This window comes from Uloborus diversus, chromosome 1, assembly GCF_026930045.1.
Source record: "Uloborus diversus isolate 005 chromosome 1, Udiv.v.3.1, whole genome shotgun sequence".
Taxonomy (NCBI): Eukaryota; Metazoa; Arthropoda; class Arachnida; order Araneae; family Uloboridae; genus Uloborus; species Uloborus diversus.
This window is the reverse complement of record NC_072731.1, coordinates 77,382,080-77,407,027: the sequence shown is the minus strand read 5'-3', so window position 1 is coordinate 77,407,027 and position 24,948 is coordinate 77,382,080. Positions and strand designations below refer to the sequence as shown.

Genomic DNA, 24,948 nt, shown 5'->3' with positions numbered 1-24,948 from the left:
AACTACCTGCATTTGTCGCACGCAAGTAGCATGAGACACAGTGTGCAACACCCAACGTGTGCCAATCCCAAACTGACAAAATATGGCAAATGGTTGTTGATATGGTGAATTTTGATTACTGTCATGTGTTTAGTGACACTCCCAAGGTTAAGACAAATCGATTGACGTACAATTTACCAAAATTGGCCAAGGCGTTCAGTCTGCAGAACGCCACATAGGAACAGACATACCTACATAGAATTATAAACACATTACCCTCCTTTGCATCGCAAACGCGCAGTCGGGTAAAAATTCAGGCAGCGAAAACTACCTGCATTTGTCGCACGCAGGTAGCATGCGAAACAGTGTGCGACACCCAGCATGTGCCGATCCCAATCTGACAAAATGGCAACTGGTTTTTCAAATGGTACTTTTGATTACTGTCATGTGTTTAGTGACACTCCCAAGGTTAAGACAAATCGATTGACGTAAGAATTACCAAAATTGGCCAAGGCGTTTAGCCTGTAGAACGCCACATAGAAACGGACATACATACATAAACTGATAAACACATTACTCTCCTTTGCATTGCGCACGCGCAGTCGGGTAATAAAACAACACGGTACGCACTGCATGCAGTAAAATTAAAATGATACACAAAATAGTACTGTACAGTAGATACAGTAGCAATATTCACCTTTTATTTAAAACGTTTCAATTTATGGCTACATCTCCTCTACTGGATCTTTTTATTAATCCACAATGCAAGAGCGCGCGTAGCTTCCATTTTTAATTTGCAAGACTGCTCTGCAAGCTTCAATATTGAAACTAGTAATTTCTAAACTTGTACAAACATCTTTTTGTTTTGACTTTTAATTGTACATATAGAAGATTCACTCATACTTATTTTCGCGCTACCTTTGACATTTTGTAATAGTTCAAGCATATCGAGAATTTTAGCCTTTTTAAATTCAGAAACTTTCTTTTTCTTCACATTTTCAAACTTTAGATGAAGGTGACACTAAGGTGTCATTATGGTTACTTGATGCACTAGACTAGTTTGGTGTGGGAACTTTGGCTGTCAGTGATGCTCAAAGGGACATAATAACATTCACGAAATCAATATTTAGTATCCAATAATGAAGCTGATACTTCCTTCTAAAAAAATTCATGTTGTGGGCGAAAAATTCGCGTTAGCTCTAAAATTTGTTACTCGTGAAAAATTCGCGTTATAGCCATTTCGCGTGAGTCGGATCGCGTTGTAGCGGGAGTCGACTGTAATAATAATAAGTACAGACTTATTAAATCAAATCTTTTATTTATTCGAAAACAGGATTAAAGAAAAACTTTTTTTTTCCTTTTTCAGGTTTAAATCTCAGTTTTGCAAAGGAGTTTTAAGACAAATAACTATGATTTCACCAGAAACTGCTTTGCTTGGTAATTTGTATAAAGTGCTTACATATTATTTTTCTTCAAACATATATATATTTTTTCAAAACAGTGAATTTCTCAATTTTTCTTTTACAGTGGAACTCCAGTAATCCAAACCTCTGATTATACGAATCGCTTCCTGAATTCAGAATAAAACAAAGATGGAAATATAATGCAATTCCCAAAATAATGATACTGTCTAACCGCTATTGCCCTCCCGGTTTACTTCAACTGAGATATTTAGCAAGAATGACTTTTACTTAAAGTATGGTTCATATTTACTGTACTATGGTACAGCAATTGTCAGTATGCTTATAAGTGTTGCATTTAAGTAACAGTTATAAGTGTTGCTTTTAAGTTTGATCAATTAAAAGCTCTTTTTTTAATTAGTTTTTCTTCCATTTTCGACATATTACATATATTATTTAATTAAAATAGACCCTTTCTCTGAAAAAAATCCAATTATCCAAATGGATCTGGTCCCAATTAAGTCGGATGATTGAAGTTCTACTAATTTTAGAACAATTTTACTGTTTTCAAATAGTTGATGCAGTTAAATATTTTCATTTTTTGAAGAAAAAAAATTAATTTAAGAAAACCATCTGGTGCCCAATAATAAAAGAATATTTTTGTTGCTTTGAAACAAGCAAGCCCATTACCAAATGGCACAACATTGAGAGTCATGGATCCAGACAAAACTCTTCATGTAGATCAATTCCCACTTTCTACGCAGGCAAAAGCCCAAATGCAGCAGCTACGGGAATCCAAAGTTGCTAGTTTGGCATATGCAATGTGTTTACTTTGGAATTATACTTTTTGTATTCTTTTCTTGCTATTTCAGTACAATTAATGCCTTCACAATACAGAATAAATTCCGCATCCCCTATGTTGTCAGGGTTGTAAGAGTTTTAGTCAGTGGTGGTTTAAACCATGGAAAAAACCAGCTTGGATAAAATCAATTTTGTCCAGGTTTGGCCATTGGATTGGATATAGGAAATAATAAAATTTTTAATCAAAATTAATTAGTACATAATTAAAAGACATATGAAACATCAATCCTATAAACAGTCATTATTCATTATTTAAGTAAACAGTTAATTTTGCACCTTAGGCAAGTAATAAATGGCAGCATGTTAAAGAAGGTTAGTCACATCATAGGATGAATACGTCATGATTTTTCAAAAATGTGTTTTGAAAAGCATAAATAGCACAATATATAGTTTTTATAATTTTATGCGCACAAAATGAGTTTCAAGTTAAATCAAAGTATATTACTTATTTTCTAATTCATTGAATACATGTTACAAGTTTTGGGAAGAATAGCTATTAGTTTATATTGCAGGCTGTTTTGTATTCTTAATAAACGAGTCTCTTTGCTGTGAACAATTTTTAATGTTAATACTAGATGTATCGCCCAGCTTTGCACGGTCTACCACTAAAATAAAAGTTATGTCAAGGGACGCATGTTCAACAATCAGACTTGAACAACAAAAAATCAGTAAAATTTTGCAACACATTAAGAAAAGTTGCATTTAAATCAATAAATCAGTTAGAAAAATTATTTTAATCAAGATAAACAGACATCATATTTCTTTTAATTATGAATTAAAATATGCAACATTATGCATACAAACTGTATGTGTGTACATATTATTGTGCTTTTATACAATACAGTTTTGGCCAGTTCTATGGTGGTTAAATCCAGTTTTTACCGTTTTTGCCACTGGCATGGCCAAAATAGGTTTTGTGTAGCCAAACCTATAGCCCTGTATATTGTACTGACAAAAAGTGGCAATTGTGTTGGAAGAGCAAATATTGCTGTAAAGGTAACATGGCCATAGCCAGAGGGAGGCGAGATCAGGTAATACCTGTCCTGGCATACCCCGATATATGTATGCATGCTTCATTTTTTAGGGCCCCGTCTATAAAATCTCATGTCCAACCTAATATTCATTCCTGGCTAGAGTCCTGGAAGCTCTTAATTCAAATGACATAGACATTGCATTCTTGTTGCTAACAAAGCAACTTTAGACCTGAGTTGCAACCAAACCACTTACCAGATCCCATACCTAGTGCAAATTGACCAAAATCCAAGTTTGTGTTCCATTCCTTGATTCCTTGAGGTTGTGCTATTTGGTCATCAGCTACTGACCATGGATAGGTTAGAGCTGAATCTAACTACCACATTTGTCGCCTAGGATTAACAAAGTGGCAGTTCCACCTCTTTTTTTAAACTTAAAAGATCAAGTAAGAAATTTAATATAGGCAGGGTGAGAAGAGCTGGCTAATTCCGTCATACCTAATGTCAATTAGGCTACATTTTGTAAACTATATTCATAAAGGACAATGCAACAGTTGATACCAGAAAGAGTTTATATAATTGAGTACATATTAAACATTATGATTTGTAGTCATGTGATGTATGTTGTAAATTGGGCAATTTGAGCCATAAAACTTGAATGGTTTCTTTCAACAAAAGTTATTTCTGCATTGTTTCAGCAATAACAGATCTTTCAAGTGAAAAGTCATAATCATCTGTATATGGTTTGTACTTGTCCACAAAACTAAGAACTTGTCCCATGCCTTGCCATAAGTTGTCAAGTTTCGCTGATGCAGACAGAGCAGCGTTGATTATAAATGGTACATCCTGAAGAGGCACATTCTGTACGTATGTTTCTTCTTTCCTTGTGGCAACTTCAGGCATTTGTGCAGGAGGAAAGTTATTAGCGAAATATTTATTGTTCTGAAACAGAAATAAACTGTTATGTGGCATATGTGAAAATCTACTTTGAATATATCTTTGGGTAACATGATAAAGATTTAAAATATAATAGCACACTTTGAGCTGAAAATATGTATGCAAAGGCTCCAAATATCATGAAAAATAGTTAAATAACAATTAATAAGCTAAGTAGAAACATCTAAGCTTTTTTTTAAAAAAAAAACCTAAAAGAATAAGAAAATTACAATATTTTATGATGATCTTATTCCCCAAACATAAGTTTTGCACAGTCAATAACATTTTGCTACATTTTGCCGTTATCTATTTTCCACATTTTTTGATAATTTTAGTGAGCATAACTTTATGGTAACAGTCCTTTAGTGGGATAGCAATATATTAATCAAAAATTCCAATCCAATTTATTAAAAAAATAAAGTAAAGGAATGAGTTGAAGACATTTAGCCTCTAATCAGCAAATAAAATTAACTTATTAACTTACGAGATATGGAAATTCACTAGCTTCTTTTGCAACAGCTGCTTGTTCACCTGATGACTGACCAACAAGCACAAAATCGTCTACTTCTGAGCCTGAGTTTTCTTTTTCTGATTTATCCTTTTTCTTGCCAAAAAGTACATTTTGGAACACATCAAACATCTTCACAGATACTCAACTCCTTAAAAATAGAAGGGGATGCATTAAAAATGAGCATTTTATAAGCAAAATTGCACACAAATGCTTTTGCATTCAGTGGCATACTGGGCCTCCAGGAGACCGGGAAAATTCCTGGTGCACCGGTGCCTTAGTGCGCCGGCGCCTCCGTCTCTTTTTTTATGAATTTTGTATCGGATATTGCGGCGCCTGGTACCATAAGATTTATTGTATGAGATGAACAAATAAGACGACTTAACATTGATAGACATAGTATGTCAATCTAAGTGAAGGTTCATTATCATTATTTTTCATGTTGGATAACCTTTAGATATTTACATGTTTCATGTCATTGTTCCTTAACGAACGCTAGAATCTGTGACGTAACTAGTCTTGGAATAGAGAACGGCACGTGTAGTGGGCGTTGCCCATGACGTTACTACTTTGACGTCGATCCTTCTAGAACATGTGACGTCACGTGCACACGCTTCGGGCTTGGCCACTGAAGATCACGATCAGGTAGCATTGAAGTTAAGATATGCTAATGAGATTTGGAATATAAGCGAGGCAGATTTGGAATATATGAGAGAATGATGGAATGAGATTTGGAATATAAGCGAGATCAGTTGATCTCACTCTCACTTCTTGCACAGCCAAGACGCGTTGGCTCATGTCAGGCAAGCCAACTTGCTGTTCGTTCAGCAAGCTTAGGCTGTTAGCCTTTATGTTTAATTGAAGTAGTATGACGTTTGTCCATTGAAGACTTCGTTCCCCATGAACGATAGTCAGGTCAGTTGATAATTACTTCTTAGTCTAGGTCAACGGGGTATTTGCAATAATGGTATACTTATTCTTATTCATTTTTTTTGTGGAAGCCATATACTATGTTTTTATCTCTTAATAAATTAATTGATGTTTACTAAGCTATTTGTCTTCTATCATACTGATTCACGAACTCGAATTTCACACTCTGCTAAATGTATTACGTTGTTTGGGTAAGAGTTAGTTTTAATCATACCTTCCCATCCAACAAGGGGTTATGGGCCCAGATTGCCTTTCCCCTGTAGAGTTCTTTGAAAGTGAATCAGTTGTAAATTTTTTTTTGAGGATAAAATTTTATTTTTTTTTCCAGCAATTACCGCTATGCAAGAAAGTTTTATTCGGGGAGACCGTAACAAGCGATGTGTAAGAAAATTGTGTTAGTCGTTTCCTTTACCGATGTTCTTCAGTCAAATTACGAAATTTCATAGCTATCTCGGATGTTTGCGGAAAAACTAAACTAGTTGATATTTGAAGCGGCATTTTTACGGTGGTCTTTTTCTACTTAGTGGAACTATAGGATTTTTCATGTAAGACTCTTTCTTTTTCGCGCATGCGAATTTAAAAATCCAGATTTATAATGGCTACTTCTGAGGTTACCATAGAGCAGAGGTTCCCAACCGGTGGTTCGCGAACCCCCAGGGGTTCGCGAGGTGCAGGAAGGGGGTTCGCGAAAATTTCGGTGCAATGGCGGATTTTTCCTAGTTTGGTAAAAAATTATAAAATATTCAATTTGCACACATAGTTACTAAATTTTTTTTTTAATTTGAAAACGCACCAGACTCTTGTATTAAGCTCAAAAAAAAAAAAAAAAAAAATCTTTCAGTGGTTTTATAATCTTGGTTAAAAAGAAATTTTCTCATTTTTTTTTTCGATAGACAACAAAAAGAGATATCCTTCCTTCTTTATTGCGAGGCGCCATGCAGAAACGTTGTATTAAGCTGTGGCGGGGATCACGATGACCTTAAAAAGGCGCCATCGCGTGGAGTCAATCAAACAATATACATAATATACATATGTCGAAAAAAATAAAGAATTCTCAAACAATGCATCATAGGGGTATTATTTCTAATCTGGTTGAAATATAACTCGGGAATTTCCATCGAATTCAGTCATCGAATAGCAGACATGACAGCAAAAGGCTCCAAACTTAAAATTTATTACTGGATTTTACCCATCTGTTCGTTTTCAAAAATATATAACATCAGCATGCTCATAGTTCTGGGGAAATAGTTGTTAACAGACGTATTTAGAGATAATTTAGAGATGCTTGAAAATAAGTGATTTTGTTTGCAATTGGTTTTGCTACGTGAACTTGCTACCTGTTTGTGAAGTTATAATCGTGTTGGTATTTTTTATGATTTAATAACTTTCTGCTGTTATGGATCGATGGTTGAAAACTGGTAGTTTGGTTGAGCGACAAATGGACAAGCAGTCAATCGATCAACCTTCAACATCAGCAGTAACTTTCGAATCAACACAGGATATTGAAATAGATAGCTGTAATGAACTGCCGCCTCCCCCGACTAAACAGAAAAGTGAACTAGGGGAGAAAAAAGGAAAAAAGCGAAAGTATGACAGTGACTATTTACAAATGGGCTTTTATTTTACTGGAGAAGAGTCTGAACCTAGACCGCTTTGTCTTCTCTGCAACGAAGTTCTAGCGAACAGCAGTTTGAAACCGTCACTTCTGAGAAGACACCTCGAAACAAAGCATCCGACACACAAGGACAAACCTATCGAATATTTTAAAAGAAAATTGGAATATAATAAAAAGTGTAGCGTCTCTACGTTCCTGTTAGAATCCAACGAAGATAGTAAAATGGCCCTTGAAGCTTCATATCGAGTCAGTTATAGAATTGCAAGATCTGGACAGCCACATACAATTGCAGGAAATTTAATTGGACCGTGTGCTAAAGATATTGCTAAGTGTATGCTGGGAGAAAAATCAGCAAAAAAAATTGACCTGGTTCCGCTATCAAACAATACAGTATCACGCAGAATTACTAATTTGGCAAGTAATGTGGAGAAAGAACTTGTGAATAGAATAAAAGAGAATAATTTTGCGATCCAGCTTGATGAGTCGACTGATGTAGCAAACGCTGCAATATTACTTGTCTATGTTAGGTATATTTTTAACGATACAATTTAAAAAGATGTACTATTTGCGAAACCTTTGAAAACCAACACAACTGGAGAAGCAATTTTCGAACTGGTCAACAGTTACTTTGAAGAAAATGGAATAGATTGGTCTATGTGTGTGGGTGTGTGCCCAGATTGTGCAAAATCAATGACAGGAAAATTTGTTGGCTTTGTGGTACGAGTAAAGAAGATTAACGAGAAAATTGAATGGACTCATTGCTGCATTCATAGACAAGCATTAGCATGTAAGCGTATTCCCGCAGAATTATCCGCTACTTTGAATGATGCGGTAAAAATTGTAAATTTCATAAAATCACGTGCCACAAACTGCTGTCTATTTCACGCGCTTTGTGAGGAATTGGGAAGCCTTCATGTTACTTTACTTCTTCACACAGAAGTTAGATGGCTTTCCCGTGGCAAAATTTTGACACGCTTATTTGAATTGAAGTCAGAAGTCCAAGCATTTTTTGTTGATCATCCATTTCACTTGTCCACTTGCATATTCGATCCTCTTTGGATGCAAAGGCTTGCATATTTAGCTGACATCTTTTCAAAATTAAATGAATTAAATCTATCCTTGCAAGGTGCAGTTGTTAATATTTTCGTTGTATATGATAAAATTGAAGTTATGGTAAAAAAATTGTATTTCTGGATCCAATGCCTGGAAATGGGTGAGTTTTCTTGTTTCACTTCTCTTAGTAGTTTTTTATCAGAAAACTCAATGAAACTTGATGAAAGCGTTAAAAGAAATGTATGTGAACATCTGCAACATCTTGAACTAACTTTTGAAGAGTATTTTCCTAATAGGCGTAACGTCCCTCTCTCAAACAACTGGATACGCAATCCTTTTGAAGGAAATCCATGCTTAGAGAACACCCTGACATTACCTGAAAAGGAAATGCTCATCGAGTTATCCTTTGATAATTCATTGAAAACTACCTTTAAAGAGCTCTCGTTAATTGACTTCTGGCTCAGTGTAAGAAATGACTATACCATTTTGTCCAAAAAAGCAATTCGAATTTTATTACCATTTTGTACAACATATCTGTGCGAGAAAGGATTTTCCTCCTATACTTATCTCAAAGATAAATACCGAAGCAGATTGAATGCAGAGCCTGATTTAAGACTCAAACTGTCAGACATTGAACCAAACTTTCAGTTTCTTTGTTCCGTTTCAAACAGCCACAAATATCGCATTAAGGATTTTTCCCCAATTTAAAGTATGCTTAAAAAAATAGTTGGTTTATAAAACTTCTTGTTTATAATTTTTCTTGTAGATGTAGTTTTAACTTTTTATTAATGTTTGCACTTAATGATATTTTACAATTATATTTTTGTTTATTGCAATCAAATGCTGCAAAAAATGGAAAGCAAACATGCTGTTTTTTTATTGTTTCCTACATGTTACTAATTTCAACATCAGGGGGTTCGCGAACTTTTTTGCCTGTTCCAAGGTGTTCGCAAAGAGAAAAAGGTTGGGAACCGCTGCCATAGAGCCACTTACGAATGAAAATTATATGGAATAGGCGATCAATGCGAAATTCCTTCTTATGGACCGGAATGCGTGGTCCATTGTAGATGGATCGGAAAAAGTGCCTATTATCAGCAAGAAAGCCGAAATCACCTCTAGAGATGTTCGCGATTACGAAATATGAAGAAGAGCCGCGCTGTCAATAATTTTTTTAAATATCAACCAAAGTTTAAAGAAAATCATTGAAAATATAGAAGATCCTGCGGAGTCATGGAAGAAATTAAGGGATCATTTCTTCCCTAATAATCGATGCGTTCAATTGCAAAATTTTAATCAATTAAATCAGTGCCATCTTGAAAAGGGAGAAAAGTTAAATTTATTCGCCGCTCGCCTTCAACGAATTTTTGATAACATAAAATTAGCGTATCCAGAGTTTCCCGAGGATTACCTGACGTTTCACCTTCTCCAAAATTTACCTAGATCATATGACAATATTGTCCAGAACATTCTCACACGTCCTGCAGCTGAGTTTAGATTTGATAAGATTGTTATTGATCTGATAGTAGAAGAGGGTCGCCAGAACCTTAATATAGAGAAAGAAGCGAATTCATATGTATATATGACAAAAATTATCTGCCACTCGTGTGGCGAACAGGGCCACATTAAGCGTGTATGTCCAAGCCAGAAAAAGGGTCATCCACCACGGAACCACCAAACGACCCAACGAGGTTATCCCCGAGAAGTCTCACCCCTGCAGAGGAGTAACAGACCCAATAGATGGAACCGAAGTTGAGGTCGCCGATGGAATTCCAAAGGACAGAGACGATCATTTTCCAACAACAGACGTGAGTACGAATTATATTTTGTCGCTGAAGCTAATTTAAGTCATTCAGGCACAGGGCAATCTAGGAACCTATTTACCTTTGATACAGCCGCCTCTCATCATTTTTCCTTTAGAAAGGACTGGTTCGTGAATTTTGAGAAAGTTCGAGATGTTTGTATGGTGGTAGCAGTAAAGGAGAAAACCTTTCCAATTGTCGGAAAAGGCGATGTTAAAGTTAATTTTGGTGAAAAAACTGTAATTTTACAAAATGTATTGTATTCTCCCCAATTACGTCATAATATTTTATCTGGTACTAAATTTGACCAGGGTGGTGCAAAATTTGTAGGGGGAGGAGGTTTCGTGGAGGTATCTAGCCAAAAGGGTCCAATTTTTAAAGCAAAACTTGAAAATGGCATGTATATTGTTGAAACTGTGGATAGTGAACACCTCTGAGAATAATCATGTAGATAAAAACCCCATTCCTGAAAATAATTCAGTAGATTTGGAAACTTGGCATAAGCGATTTGCTCATGTGAACATCGATTCTATCAGACAAACCGGTGATTTAAAATCCGTTAATGGTTTATCCAAATTAAAAAGTATAAAACTAAATTGTGACAATTGTAAAATCGGAAAGTCCAAACACGTTAGTTTTAAGTCTATAGATAATATTCGGTTCGAAATGACCAATCGCAATCATTAAGAATTGAAATAGTAACAATCAATGAACTAAAGGAATAAAAGTGACAAAAAGTATTTTTTTACGTTAAATTTAAAAAGAAAATGAAATCTTCGCATATTATTGAGAAACATCCAAGATCCTGTATCATAATTTACCTAACTGAAGTCAACCGAAATGTACGTTTCAAACATTTTTGATTGGAAATAAAAAAACGTATCGTTACAAACCCATTACAAGATTTAGTTCAATAAAAAATGAATAGATGAATAAACATAATAGCATTATATAGGCCGCTGTAATATATTTTAAAAAGAAAACAAGTTAAAATAAAATAATAAAACAAGTATAAAAAAGTAGAGTGAATGAGATTTAATTAATGTTATGAATTAATAATAAGTTCTAACTGTTTGAATGTTTTAAAGTGAAGGTAAACCAAAACTTAAACCCGAGATTTAGGAAGCATGATGTTTAACAGGGTTCATACTCTATTTGGATGAAAAAATTCCATGACTTTTCCAAGACTTTTTCATGACTTCATGAAACTTTTCATGACCTCGCTACACAAAGAAAATAGCACTATTTAATCTCAAACTTGGTAATATATGGAAATTATGGAAATGAGCATTAGCAAAACGTCTATATGAATGCCACAGCCTTATTGAAGCACTTACTCGTAATGGAAAAAATATAAGTGCACACTTAAAAAACTAAACTATTCTTATTTGTCTTCATCATATAAATTTAAGTAAAGTAAAAATGCAGTGAAGCGAATATGATGATGCTTAAATGTCTGATATTTCTTTAAAAACAGACAGAATGATATTGAATGTGACAAAGGTTGAATGAGTCATCACTAAGTTTCAATAAATTTGCTTCAAAAGTTACCTTTTAGTGTCAACAGTGCCTTTAATCCACGTAACTTGACAGTATTTTGGTTCTTTAAACTAAAGCCACATAGTTTAGTTCTTTATGTTTTTCTAAACCAGATCTTTTTTGAAAAAACCATTCAGTAATGAATCAATCTTCTGATTCAAAAGTATATTTGTTTTGTTTACAAATTTGCATATTTTCAAATGCATATAAATTAATAGGTTCAGAAATTCCAGAACACGTTTAATTCCCGACATTGAACGTAGCAGTGGGTCGCATGGAATAGTTTTGCATGCCCTATGTTGGGCACTCCTGTTTTAGAACATGAGAATCGTGAAAAAAAGTTCCCTGACTTTTCCCTGATTAAGTTCACCAAATTTCCCTGATTTATGTTACCAATAATAATGGTTTTCGTTCTTTGCTCTACTTTAAATCCAATGTATGTTTGTATAAAATGAAGTATTTTAAACGTTTTAAGTTGTGTAAAGTTGTTGAACTAAAGATATATTTTAAAAAGATGCTACTTTTTTAATAAAATGGTTTAAAAAAAAACATATCAAGTCTATTTTTTTGGGAAAAAACCCCGACAAAACAGTATATTAAGTTTTTCTATATGCAAAGATTAGAGAAAATTTTAAAAAAAACTTTACTTCAAGAAACCACTTAGCATAAGAATTTTAAGAAACTATTAAAATTACTCTTAAAAACATATGTGTATTTATGATAGAACTAAAAAGTAATTGAAATTATTTTGAACTAAGTTTTCAAACAGTATAATAATTGTTGCAAGAATAACAAGTAATAGTGAAAGAATAGAAATAATGTAGTTATTCTTATATAACTAATTGACATATTTATGCAAAACAGATGAAACCATTTGACATTCATTCATAGGGAGCACGTAACTAGAGGGGGGCAGACGGGGCTCGCGCCCCGGGCGCCAGATTTCAGGGGCGTAAAACTGACTAAGTAAATGCATGAATATATTTTTACCCAAGGAAAAAGTGAAAAAAAAAAAAAAAAACTTAGTTGAAATTAAAAATAGAAATTAAAAACCTTCAGGACAGGCACAGGCTGACAGAATGAAAAAGATAGACGGAAAGCAGGTAGGCAAAGTAAATGGCATAAATCTATTTTAAAGTGACCAGTTCTTGTTACATCTCATCTAAGAATCGCCCAAAAGCAGCGGAAACGCTTGAATCTGCTTCATGCACAATAAAAACCATAATAAAACTGTCAACGTGATGTCCCTTTACTATATAAGAACGAGAGCTAGTCTACCTTACTGGCCTTAGGTAAAATCGCTTTACAGCGTTCCCTCGGACGTAGCCCCTTTTTAGAAATTGGAGCGAATTTCCACCCCACAATCTTGATCCTATAGAATAATTCTCTAAAGAATTTCTCTGTGGTACGAGCTCTCGTACTACATATTTCTCTGATAGAGAGTTTTGCCTTTTTCATTTTATTATTCCACGGTATTTTTTGCTCATCTTGTGTAGTTTTAATTCAGTTTAAAAATATTTTTAAAAGGCAATCTGGTCAGGGCCTGATTACTGAATAGGCCAACTAGGCCGTGGCCTACGGCCCCCAAATGACTGAAATAACTTTAGTCTATGGCTAAAAATGTTTCATCCAAGCGCTAAATTTATATAAATTTTTGAATACAGGGGGCCCCAAAAAGTACTTCGCATAGGGCCTATCGATATCTTAATCGAGTCCTGCATCTGGTGCTGAATTTAGGAGGATTTAGCGCGCATGGAAAAGAAGATCATCAGTCCTCACCTTAATTATCATCTTGGTTAAATGTTTAAGACGTTTGGTAAGCCATTGTTTATCTAATTTAAAAACTTCGCACTATAATTATTGAGATTCAATTCAAAGTTCTGAAGGCTGACAATATTTTCTTCAGAAAACATTGCTTTTTTAGAGAAAAATCGGGCTAAATTGAGATATTTTCTGCTTAGTATGAATATAGTTTTGCTACTCATAGTATTTAAAATTTCTTCAAACATCAACGTCAATAGGTGGGAAATCAGCCAGTTTTCACAGCTCTCAAACTTGAATTTCGTTTCGGTACTTTTGATGCATATTTAACATTAACACATTAAATGGAAGTAACTCGGAAAAAAGGGTACTGTGTGAAAGCATGTAATAATAATATTTTAAAGAAGCGTTTCCCTCCCCCCCCCCCCTTCCTTTACTGAAAAAAAAAAGAAACTGGAGGCACAGATACGTGTTTCCGTGTTGCAAAGAACTTTTTTTTCCAAAAGCTGATTCCTTTATACTGAGAAATGACCCTAATCTTGTAGCTTGTAGCCCCCAAAATATGTTTTTTTTTTTTTAAACAAGTTTTGTGGTATGCGGAAGACAAAATGTTTTCCCATTACTATAAAATGTAGGAATTCTGGTGCAGTAATTTTTGGTGCCTCTCCCCCCCCCCCCCCTCTCGCTCCCAATTTTTTTCTCTTACTCTTTTATCAGTTCTAAGGAAACATGAAGTTCATGCAATTTCAGTAACACGCATTTGTTTTTGTGGAGTAACGAAAGTTACTCGTACATTGCAAGATAAGTATTGAAAATTCATTTTGAATGCATTTTATGTAAATTTTACGCCTGATTCATATGTAACTACTTCATCTGCGCAATAGTGTGCTATTTGATAGATAAAATATAGATTAAAATGCTAGGGGTCTGCCGCCATCTGCTCCCTATGTTCACTTATCCCCTATTATTGCTTTGAAATCTTATTTGGCTCTCGATGGTTGAAATTGTCTGTTAGGAAGAATTATATTAAAATACCCGTTAGAGTTAAAGCAAAATGAAATTCCCGCTCCCCCTCTTGTAGAAAATAGAATTTAAGTTAAAAGCTCATTATAATTACTAACAACTTAATAGCTCATTATAATTGCAACAGTAATAAAATCCCGCTCCTACACAACGAAAAAAAGAACTTAATAAAAATACGCATAATAAAATCTATTTTAAAACGAAAATGCTTCAAAGAACAATCTTACCCCGGGGTTTAAACTAAATTACACAAACTTTCCCAGCGATAGGGGTTAAAGGGCTCCTGAGTCCTGACCAATTTTGTACGTTTGAAAAACCGTTTTCAAATTCATCTTCTCCAATAACATTTCCCTTTAGCTCCGTGCTTGAATTGAGTTTAGCCAATGACTTCCGATGAGATAGAAACTCCTATATTGATTCATTTACTGTTCTAATTAAATGAGAAAATTGGATCAAGCTTCACCTGATACAGAGAAAAACTTTTTTTAGACTGACATAAAAGGGGTTGTGGTGTTGTGAAAGACATAAAAGGGCTGTGAGAAATCTTTCAGCCCCTTAAAAGTATACATGGGAAGGTTTAGATTAAAATATTTCAAAAAAGAAAAGAAAAGAAAAAATACCCTTAATTCGAAAAAAAAAAAAACACTCCGAGGTACAAACCATTGGGGTCCGAAGTAATTATGTTCGAAATGTCAAAGATGAGGTGGTTATGGGGTCTCCTGGGCGTGGGACAGCCACAGATCCAATTTCTTTGACGTTATGTTTTTAAAAATACGTATAGAGCGGTTTTAGAGATTTTTTCAGAATTGAAATATTAGTATGTTATAAAACTGTTAAAGATCCACCTTTTGTTTTACCATTGAGATGGGTATCACCCGGGATGAATCCCCCCTTCCCGTCGTAGAGACACTATTGATAATTATGTATGTATGTGGGCGTGTTTTCAGTGGATTTTCTGTGTAATTTATTATTGAAAGGTCATATGCGGACATTATCAAAGAATTTTTTTCAAGGGGGGGGGCGCCAAAGCGAGATCTTGCCCCTGTTCGAAAATGACCTAGTTACGTCCCTGGAGCTTTTCTCTAATCAAGAACATAGGTTTTAATGAATGAATACAGCATTTTAACAATAAAAAAATAAAGATATTTACTTAAGTACACAAGTTAACTTTATTTCAAATGATTTCAGTACGTAACGAAAAAAAATCTTAGATTGCTTTTGTAACAGGGCAGTTCTCAAAAGGTGGGAACAAAAAAGTTAACTTTGAACAATTTCAAAAATTTTCAAATTTGACATCAATTTTGCTTTTATTCTATAGTATGCATACCTGGAACACAATATATGAACATGAAAAGACAGCAGGTATTTGTAAAAATTGTTAATTAGCAAATTAAATCAGCAATCTGTAGGTAACAGATTTTGGACATTGTTGTCCTGTAAGTAACGTATTTTGGACATCATCATAATGCAAGTTTCACCATTTTTGACAATTGTCAATATGATTTTTAACTTTTCCAATGAAAATTTTATTTACTATTTTTTGAATTTTGCAATTTAATAGCAAAGAGGATATTAATGAAGTACTTGAATGGCTGTACATACTGCTCTTTACATATAATAAAGTTTTGGAATGATTTTGAATAAGTTGATGAAAGGTTAAAAAGAAAGCTTCATGGAAATAACTATACAGACTCGTAGTTTGATTTATTGAGACAAATAAGGAATAAAAATGGAGACAAATAAATACGACATATACATTTTTTACACAAAAAAATGAAATTTTAAATGCAATGTTTTAAAGGCACTAAGTTTGCAAAACAAGAAAAAATGCAGACATGTGTTTCTGTGTTACAGGGAACCTTTTTTTCAATGGCACATGCATGTGAATTAAAAGGCATCAAACAAAAACTGTTTTCATTTTTCTTTACATTTTTCTTTACATTCCCTTTAATCCAGAAACACATGTCTGCAAATTTTTGCTAATGCTGTCCTTTTCTAATGCTGTTGCTGTTAAACTTCAGTTTTTTTTTTTTATAAGTTTATTTACACTAAACCATTTTTTGGATACAGTGAGCTATAATTTCTTTATCAAAAGAAAAATCTCCTCTTGTAGTAATAGGATGAGGTGGAGACGTTGATTTCAGAAGTATATCTTCGTACTGCAGTTCTGCAACATCTGTCTTCTCTGGGTAGCGAAATCTATTACAATTAATATCACCTTGAGAAGTTAAGAAATTTAAGGAATACATCTTAACACTATTAATGGTTGTGATTTTCTCAATAACTCCTGGCCATAAATTTTCATCATATATGACAAAACACCAGTCACCCATTTCATATTCTTCATTTAATTGTGGAGACCCAGTATCTGGAGCAGAGCTGATTATAGAAAAAAATTTTTGTTCACCGGCTTCTCTTGTGACACATGGCTGCAAATTTTTGCAGTGCATACAGAAACACGACCTCGGTCTTATTTCCACAAGTCCAATGTCATTTGTTGCTCGAAGTGCGTGAATTTTTTGAGTGCCTTTGACAGTCTTAGCTGGTTGTCTGGTCACTTGTCGAGCATGATCGATTTCGGCTTTTTGAACTAAAATTACTGCCCGCTCAGTTTTAAATTTTTTTCCATTCTGCATCGATGTTGGCATTTCCTGGCAAATCTGGACAAAGTCTTCCGCTGACTGAATCAGGCAACCTGTATGGACAATTTGCCTATCAACCCATGTTTTGATTACTGCGCCTTCTGCATCAGAAGGCCCTTTTGCATGTCGAGAGCCAAAAAAATGGTGTTCGTAGTCATATTGAAAGGTTTGAGGGTATAGTGAATAATCAAAAAAAGCTTCACAACTTTTATATTGGCTGGCACACCCATCAGACCATCCGACATGACGCTTGATTTTTAGACTTCTTTTGGTTATAATATGGTTAACTACCTTGGTACGGAACACATCGGCTGCAAAATGATCATGTACCAAGTCAGATGTAGCTAAAGTTACACCTTCCCTTATAATTTTCTGTGTTTGAGGATCTCGATAAAAACATACAGTAGGATGTAAAGTTATGCCCTTATTATCCCAGTATGACAATTGAGGGTTTAACTGGTATTTGACTCGAAAATTTTCTGAAAAGTCTTCTACCGTTACCAGCCATTCGTCACATAAGTTATCGATCAGAGAATTAAATTGCTGCAACTGCCACATTGCATTAAACAAATGCATGCCAAAAGGTTTCAGTTCTTCACGTAATTCGCTCAGTAAAAGTTTTACATCTCCACATTTTTGCACTAAGTCCTTCACAATTTTAACTTTTTGGTTTGACTTATGTGACTCTGATGATTTCAGAACTAATCGTTCAGTTTTTTCATACCGATGCCACTTTGTTGGAACATTTGCACAACAGTTTTCAATTTTATCCAATAATTCGATATTTATTTTGTTTTTACAGTCGCCACTCTCTTTCAGCACAAAACAAAGACCTTTCCTGGCACATACTTAGTTCATATAACTCATATACAGTGCTTGGCAATTTCGGAAAATTAGGCCCATTATGAGGGGCAAGGCGACGAAGACAGTCCAATTTGTACAATAGATTCACACAATATTCACACATGCATGTAATTAAGTCTTTTGACCCTGTAATTTTTACATTTTTAGGCCGCATTCTTGCAAAACTGCTGTAACCTATACAGTCCTTTGGAAATTCCTTTTTATATCGATTGAATGCATTTAATATAGTGGTTTCTATTAGGTACATAACTTTAAATTTCTTTTTTTTTTTTTTTGCACGGCAAAGGTCTGCTTATGTCTCCTCTTTTGTAGAAATTAATAATTTTTTCTCAAGGAACTTTCAAAACTTTATGCTTGTATGGTACACTATTTATAGTTTGTTTTGATCGTTTAATGATCTTCAGAGAAACTTGAGAAATGGTTTTTAACATTTTCATCCTGCTTAAATCTTTTAAATTTCTTTTCTGTTTTAAGATGCTAGCCTGTCTCTTGATTTCTCTTTCAATATGACTTGGATCTTTTGTCTTCTTAGGGCTAGGTATTCCAATTTTTCTTAAAGCATGCTTTTTTTCTGTAGAACATGATCGGATTAAACTTTTTATCATGCTTGCATATTTAGTAGGAGATTTGGGCAGGCTTTTACGTATCCTTGATGTTCGGGAACGTACTGATGGAGATATTGATGAGTGAGAAGGAATAGTACCGACACATGAAAGCAATTCTGCTTTTGAATTTTGAAGCTCTTTCTTTGCAACAGCCACTTCTGTTTTAGAATTTTTAGGCTGTATTTTTATTGCAGGTACTTCTGTTTTGGAATTTTGAAGCTGTTTCATAGTAGCACGGTTGCTTCTATACTTCTTTTCCCTTTCAAGAACCCTTCTTTTCTTTTGATGGCTCATTTTAGCCCTGGATTCTCTTTTCCTTATACGATCATATTCTTTTCGTTCTTCTGGAGACATATCTTTAATTTTCTTCTGAAAGGTTGAGCGTATTGCAGTGCGATTCCCAGCTTTTCTTGTTTCACGCAACTTCTGCATACGAAGACGGGCTTGTTCTTTTCGAATGGTTTTCTTTTCTTCAGATAATGTGTCTCTTGTTTTTTTATTTCTTGCAGCTTCCTTTATTAAATAACATTTGTATTTCTCTGGATTATTAACTTTCATTTTCTGCAGATATTTTCCAGACGTAAAATGTGCTTCTACCAGAACCTCACTTTTTGTTCTACTTCTAGGAGACATAATCTCGTGTGAGCATTAAACTTTGCAATAAATCCGTTTTCAAATAGGTATTAAAAATCAATAATGACTTCAAAAATCATATAAATACACGTTAATTCCACAAAAGAACTTAACTAAATTGTTTAAAGAACTTTTTCAAAACATGTTAATTCACAAGACTTACTATCTCTCAAATTTCAAGATAGAATGAAAATAACCAACTGATATTTGTTCACAAATCAACTGCAGACGATTTTTTTAAAACTCTAAAAAATTCGAGAATTAAAACAATTATTTAATTTAAAAATGATACAAATGTAAAAAGTGACATCAGTTTTAATAATGAATATTCTTTCTATTGTCATCAGAATTAAAACGATGTCTTAAAAAAAAATATTGAAAAAAGAAATTTCTATTTGGAGATCGTTCAATTATGTTTCCAAAAGAAAGGAGAAAAAAAACCCCTAAACTAATAAAAGCGGGGGGAGGGGAGGGAATTGCTAGCGCAGGTGATAAAGTCGCCAAAAGTGGTACAGCTGACGATAAACTACATTTGTCAGACTGGAATTCCCCTCTGGTAACCTTTAGCGTATCGTATACTGTGTTGTCGCCAATGTCGCCAGCGGAAGTTTGCTTGGCGATGTTAGCGCAAAATGGCTTTCGTTCGATCATAGAAAGCCATGTTACTACTGTAATTTATGCATTGTTCAATGTGTAACGTATTAATTATGCAAAATACCATTAATGGATTAAAGAAGATAACATTATAATAACCTTTTTTATTGAGGTTAGAAGACAGTGGATCATCAAAAATTATGAATAAACGGACAGAATTATCGGCATCAAGATCGTAATGCCATTTGGACATCTCACATGTATGTTCAAGAAAAATCATTTTTCTTCTAAGATACTGCATAAAAGCTTATGAAAACACTTTTAAACAATTGAAAATTGATTCTGAGGATCGATAAATACCTTTAAAACGAAAACATCATATACTTAGTTCTCAAATAATAGCATTTTAAAGATCGCAACTTTTGGACATACATCAAATTTCAAACTTACGTTTTTTAAAAATCGTTTACAAAGAAAATAATCTATCTTTATTTTTGTTATCTGTGTAAAATAATAACAAAAAGTTATTCAGAGTAAGATTCATACCTTTAATTTTTTTTGAAACGTATGGAAATAATTAAAAAAAAATTTTTTTAATGGTACATTTGCTCAGTTAACGTTTTGATATATCCAAAATTGTGTCTTTTAGCAAAGAAAATATTTTTTAAGGGCATTTGAAGAGCATTTTTTCCATAAATTATGTCAATTCTTGTCTCTATACAGTATTATAGTTTAACTGAAAAAATTCTGAGTTAATTAAAATGAAAGTTATTTGGTGTTGAAGCTTCAAAGTTGAGGTCTGTGTTTGTTCCCACCTTTTGAGAACTGCCCAACAAACAAATTTGAAATGCAGGGGAAAGAAAAAAGAAAAGAAAAGCAATTAGTTAATTTCAAAATATATAAAAGAAGAATACAACTCGATTATAAAATTAAAGAATCACTTAAGTCTGAAGAAAAGAAAACCTTTATAATCTGCGGTGACAACAAATAGTATAACGGCAAAAAAACAAAGTTTTTTTTATTGAAAGTTCAATTTTAGCAATTAAATTTAAAACACGAAGAAGTAATAACTTTTAAGCTTTTATAGTATTAATTCAAAAACCAAAGATTTCTTCTTGAAATCGTGATTACAGTATGATAATTACTTCGAGAGAATGGAATAAAGGCAAAGGAGCTCGGGCATTAATGAAGGCTTCCTCTTTGCCTGCATGGTCGTTTATTTTAAGTAGCATTGAAAACGTAAAAGGTAATTTCAAGCTAGGTAAAATAAACAACCTAACAGACACAGAAGCAATCTTAGGAAGTTCATCTTGTGGTTAATAAGTAAGATTCAATACTTTGACGTTGAGGAAAAGAGATGCAAATATGCGGCAGTGTATAATCGCTCCTCATTAATTTTACTTTTTTTCTTTTTGAACAGATAATTGGCGGAAAAGCGCCTGGAATTAGAGTACTTAATTTTGTAACGTAAAAAAAAAAATCCTTCATAAAATTAATTTTCCTTGATTTTTTGTAATTTTTTCAAAATTCCCTGATATTTCCCTGACTTTTCCCTGATTAATAAAGTTCCCTGACTTTTCCCTGATCTGTCGCCACCCTGAATTAAGATAAACTCTGATAAATTTAATAATAAAGTCCTTACGAGTGACGGAATCAAACTCGCATGCAATTGAATTGCTTTTTTTTGAGTGGGAGTAGCAAAAGTAAGAACATGAAATTCTGCTACTACAGAATATGAAATATAAGAAGTGTTGAAAATAACAGAAAATTCAAAATAAGTGATGTCCAGGAAGTAAAATCACATCGCAAAAAATGGAAAGCGGCTGCAACAGAAGTGGATGCAATGAGATTTCAAAATTCAGATTTGATTTTTGGATCATTCAATTTTCCACCTTTAATAGCTTTTATGTGCTATACTGTCAAATCACTCAAGATTTTTAATGCTCCTTTAGCTATTGTTCCTTTCTCTTTATCCAGGAAATTTTTCCATGACTTGAAATAAATTTCCATGACTTTCAATGAAAATTTCAATTTTCCATGACTTTTCCAGGTCTGAAATTCTGTTATTTTTTTTCCATGACTTTCCAGGATTTCCATAACCCGTACGAACCCTGGTTTAAAAAGAATAGGAGGGGAAAAAAAAGACTCCAGAAACATCACTCCAAAATGTGAAAAGTTTTCTCTTTGGGGCTTCAAACTCTTGTATTTCAAATAAATAAAAATATCAGGCTGGGAATTTAAAATTTCATTTTCGAAAAACTAAAGCACTCAAATGGGTTTAGAAAAGAAAACTGGGGGAGGGGAGCGTTTTCCACTACATTTTTATCAATAATAAAAACAAATACGTAAAAAGAGAGAAGAGTGGGAAGTCCCCAAACTTGATTCCTTCGTTTTTAGTCGCCAAAGGAAGCCGAGAAGCGTGTTTTTTAAATTTTGATTTCGAAAGAATTCCGAGGAAGAGTTCCCTAACCACATCGCCTACAGTCACCTAAACCGGCCTAAAATTACTTATTTAGGTCTTCAATTTCAAAAAGCTTCCAGGAGAGCGCCCCACTCAAATATTCGAGAAACGCAACCACCCCATCATCCAAAATCGTTTAAAATTTTGGTTTTAGGACTTAAATTTCTGAAAATTCCAGAAGTCCCTGAACCTCTCTTTCCCTTAATATCACCAAAGATAGTCGTTTTTAGGGCTTGAATTTCTAAAAATTCCAGAGGTCCCGAACCTTCCTTCCCTTCTAATATCATCAAAGATGGACTAAAAATGTGGTCGTTTTTAGAACTTCAATTCTGAAAAGATTTCCAAGAGAAGCTCCCGAATTACCTAATACATCGTTGAAGATAATCTGCAATTTTTTCCTGGAATTTCAATTTTAGAAAATTTTCAAAGGAAAGCCTCTGAACCTCTCTGCTCACTAATAGTACCAATGATCGTCTAAAAACTGTTTTAGGAGCTAACCTTGAAACTTTTCTTGGGGAACGATCCTATCACTCGCTCTAAAATCATTAAAGATCGTCTTAAATTTTGTTTAAGGGCTTGAATTTCGAAATGGTTCGGGAGAGAGCTCCCGGGAATTCCTCTCCCTTACATCATTGAAAGTACACTGAAATAGAGTTTCAAATTCGGAAAAAATGCCCAACCTCTTAACGTTATCAAAGATGGCCTACAATCATGCTTTTAAGATTTCACCTGCGAAAAATTGTCGGTCCTTTTAATGTTACCAACGATAGCTTACAGACGCGTTTTTACCACGAAAAAGCGTCGCGTTCGAAAAATTCCCGAGAGTGGGCCCCCGAAACTATCCTTCCCTAAATAGTCCCTCACCGCAAATAGTCTAATTGCCTTTTTACCGCTTCAATTTCGGGGAAGAGCCAACCACCCTTTTTAAAATAATTGGATATAATCCACAAGTGCGTTTTTAAAGTTTCAATTTCGAAATAGGTCGGGGAGCATCATCAAACCTCTTCAGCCCTTAACATTACCAAAGATAATCTAGAGATGATCTTTAGCTATTGCAGTTTTAGAATAATCTTTAGAGATCGTCTAACACTACATTTTAGGGGCTACAATCTCTAAAAATGTCCCGGGGAGGGCCCCGGATCCCCCCCCCTCCGTACCTTAATTAAGATGGTTGTGGATAACAATTGAACTTTAACTTTTCGATCCAGAAAAATGGACGAGGGAGCACTCTATATCCTCTTCTTCTTCAAACTCCTCTTTTTACTCGTTTCTTATTTATAAAAAACTCATCCACAATTTAATTTTTAGAAGTTCTAACTTCAAAACCTTCCTTTCCCCCAAAACACCCCTCTTTCCAACATCACCGAAGGAAGAAAAAACTTTCTCTCATTTCAACAAATGGGGGGGGAGCGCAAAAGTTTCAGTTGTCTTGGGGTGTTGACGATTATCTACTCCTCGGATAGGAAGTTCATAAAGTTTAATTTTTTAACTGAGCTTGGTAAAGGGGGGGGGGGTACAAAAATAGGACAAGGCTCCGGTCAAGTGTTTTTCCCGGTACACATTTTTGACCCAGTACGCCACTGCGGTCTTCTGTGGCAATAGCTATTTTTGTTGTTTAGCATCACGGGCTTTCTGTGGCAACAGCCAAAACGTTGCATTAAACTTTAATGGAAATTTATCTATAATCGCAGCAAATAAATGATGCACTGTAAAACTATTGAAACTTCATTGATAAATAGCAAAACGGCAGAAATTGTGACAAAACTAATTTTATTTCCTCCTGAATGAAAAAGAAAATCAATAAAGTAATGAAAATTTTTATGAGACAATGAATCAAAAATATTCTTTACTGTTGGTACAGAAAAAATTTCCAATTTTTTCGTTAAAACTAAGAAAAATCATAATAGCAAAGAACTAAAGTATTTATGCAAACTCAGAAATTTCAATTACCAGAAAACGCATTTCAAAGTGAAATCACTTCATATCAGCATGCATATATTTGTATGAATTTAATTCATAAGGAAGTCCAGCAGCAGCCTCAAATTCATGAACCTATACAGACGTATTATTCTAAAAACGTAAACTTTACGTTAGATAACGTAAAAAAAAAAAAACATACATAAATACATTTGAAAGATAAAACCTACCACAACTCTGAAATGAGATGACGCATCAACCGCAAACAATAATGTCAAAAATACATTGCATTTACAGATAAATTTACCTAATTCCAATTTAGTACATCCTCAATATTTCTGTTATGATATGATGAAAAATTAGATCCTTTCTTTAGAAACAACACCAATCTAAACGAACACGAACAGAAACTTTTGTTTTCTGATGTACTAAAAAACTGCTGCCACTTTGAGGAAAAATAAGAAAAAAATTTTGCCAAAAAGAGTATAAGTCCCTCTAAATCCTTAAATTTCACCAGTCAATGCGCATGCGTCTTGGCGCGTGCTTGGCGAAATAAAGAGCGATAAACATACAAATTGTCTTAGTACTTAAACGACGTTATAGATCGGAATACTGCAAAACCATAGACTAATAATAAGGACACGTCGGTCAATGCAGGAACGATCCTGGGTCCATGGTTACCATATTGGCAACTTCATCTATTTCAAGGCGAGTTCTTATCAATATAACGAACATGATGCCAAAAAAAAAAAAAATACCATAAGCAATACAGTTGCAGTTTATTTTTCCTTTTTCGAAACACTTCCTGAAGGAGTATGTTCTTTCCGATTTTAAGTGTACTTTTTTTCATGTATTTG

The 24,948-nt window shown here is 34.0% G+C and overlaps 1 protein-coding gene across 2 annotated transcripts; it reads right to left on the bottom strand.

The window, feature by feature from the left end:
• Nucleotides 1-738: 738 nt before the first annotated feature.
• LOC129234663 (uncharacterized) lies at nt 739-24,559 on the bottom strand. Of its 2 annotated transcripts, none has more exons than XM_054868706.1 (3): nt 24,322-24,559; nt 4,632-4,806; nt 739-4,153 (listed from the first exon to the last, which is right to left on the bottom strand). In XM_054868706.1, exons 2-3 carry the CDS (start codon nt 4,785-4,787, stop codon nt 3,890-3,892), a joined length of 420 nt encoding a protein of 139 aa, XP_054724681.1. In that variant the 5' UTR covers nt 4,788-4,806; nt 24,322-24,559; the 3' UTR covers nt 739-3,889. The 2 variants fall into 2 exon arrangements, with proteins under 2 accessions (XP_054724681.1, XP_054724680.1); XM_054868705.1 differs by having other exon boundaries at nt 741-4,153; nt 24,399-24,554.
• Nucleotides 24,560-24,948: the final 389 nt, after the last annotated feature.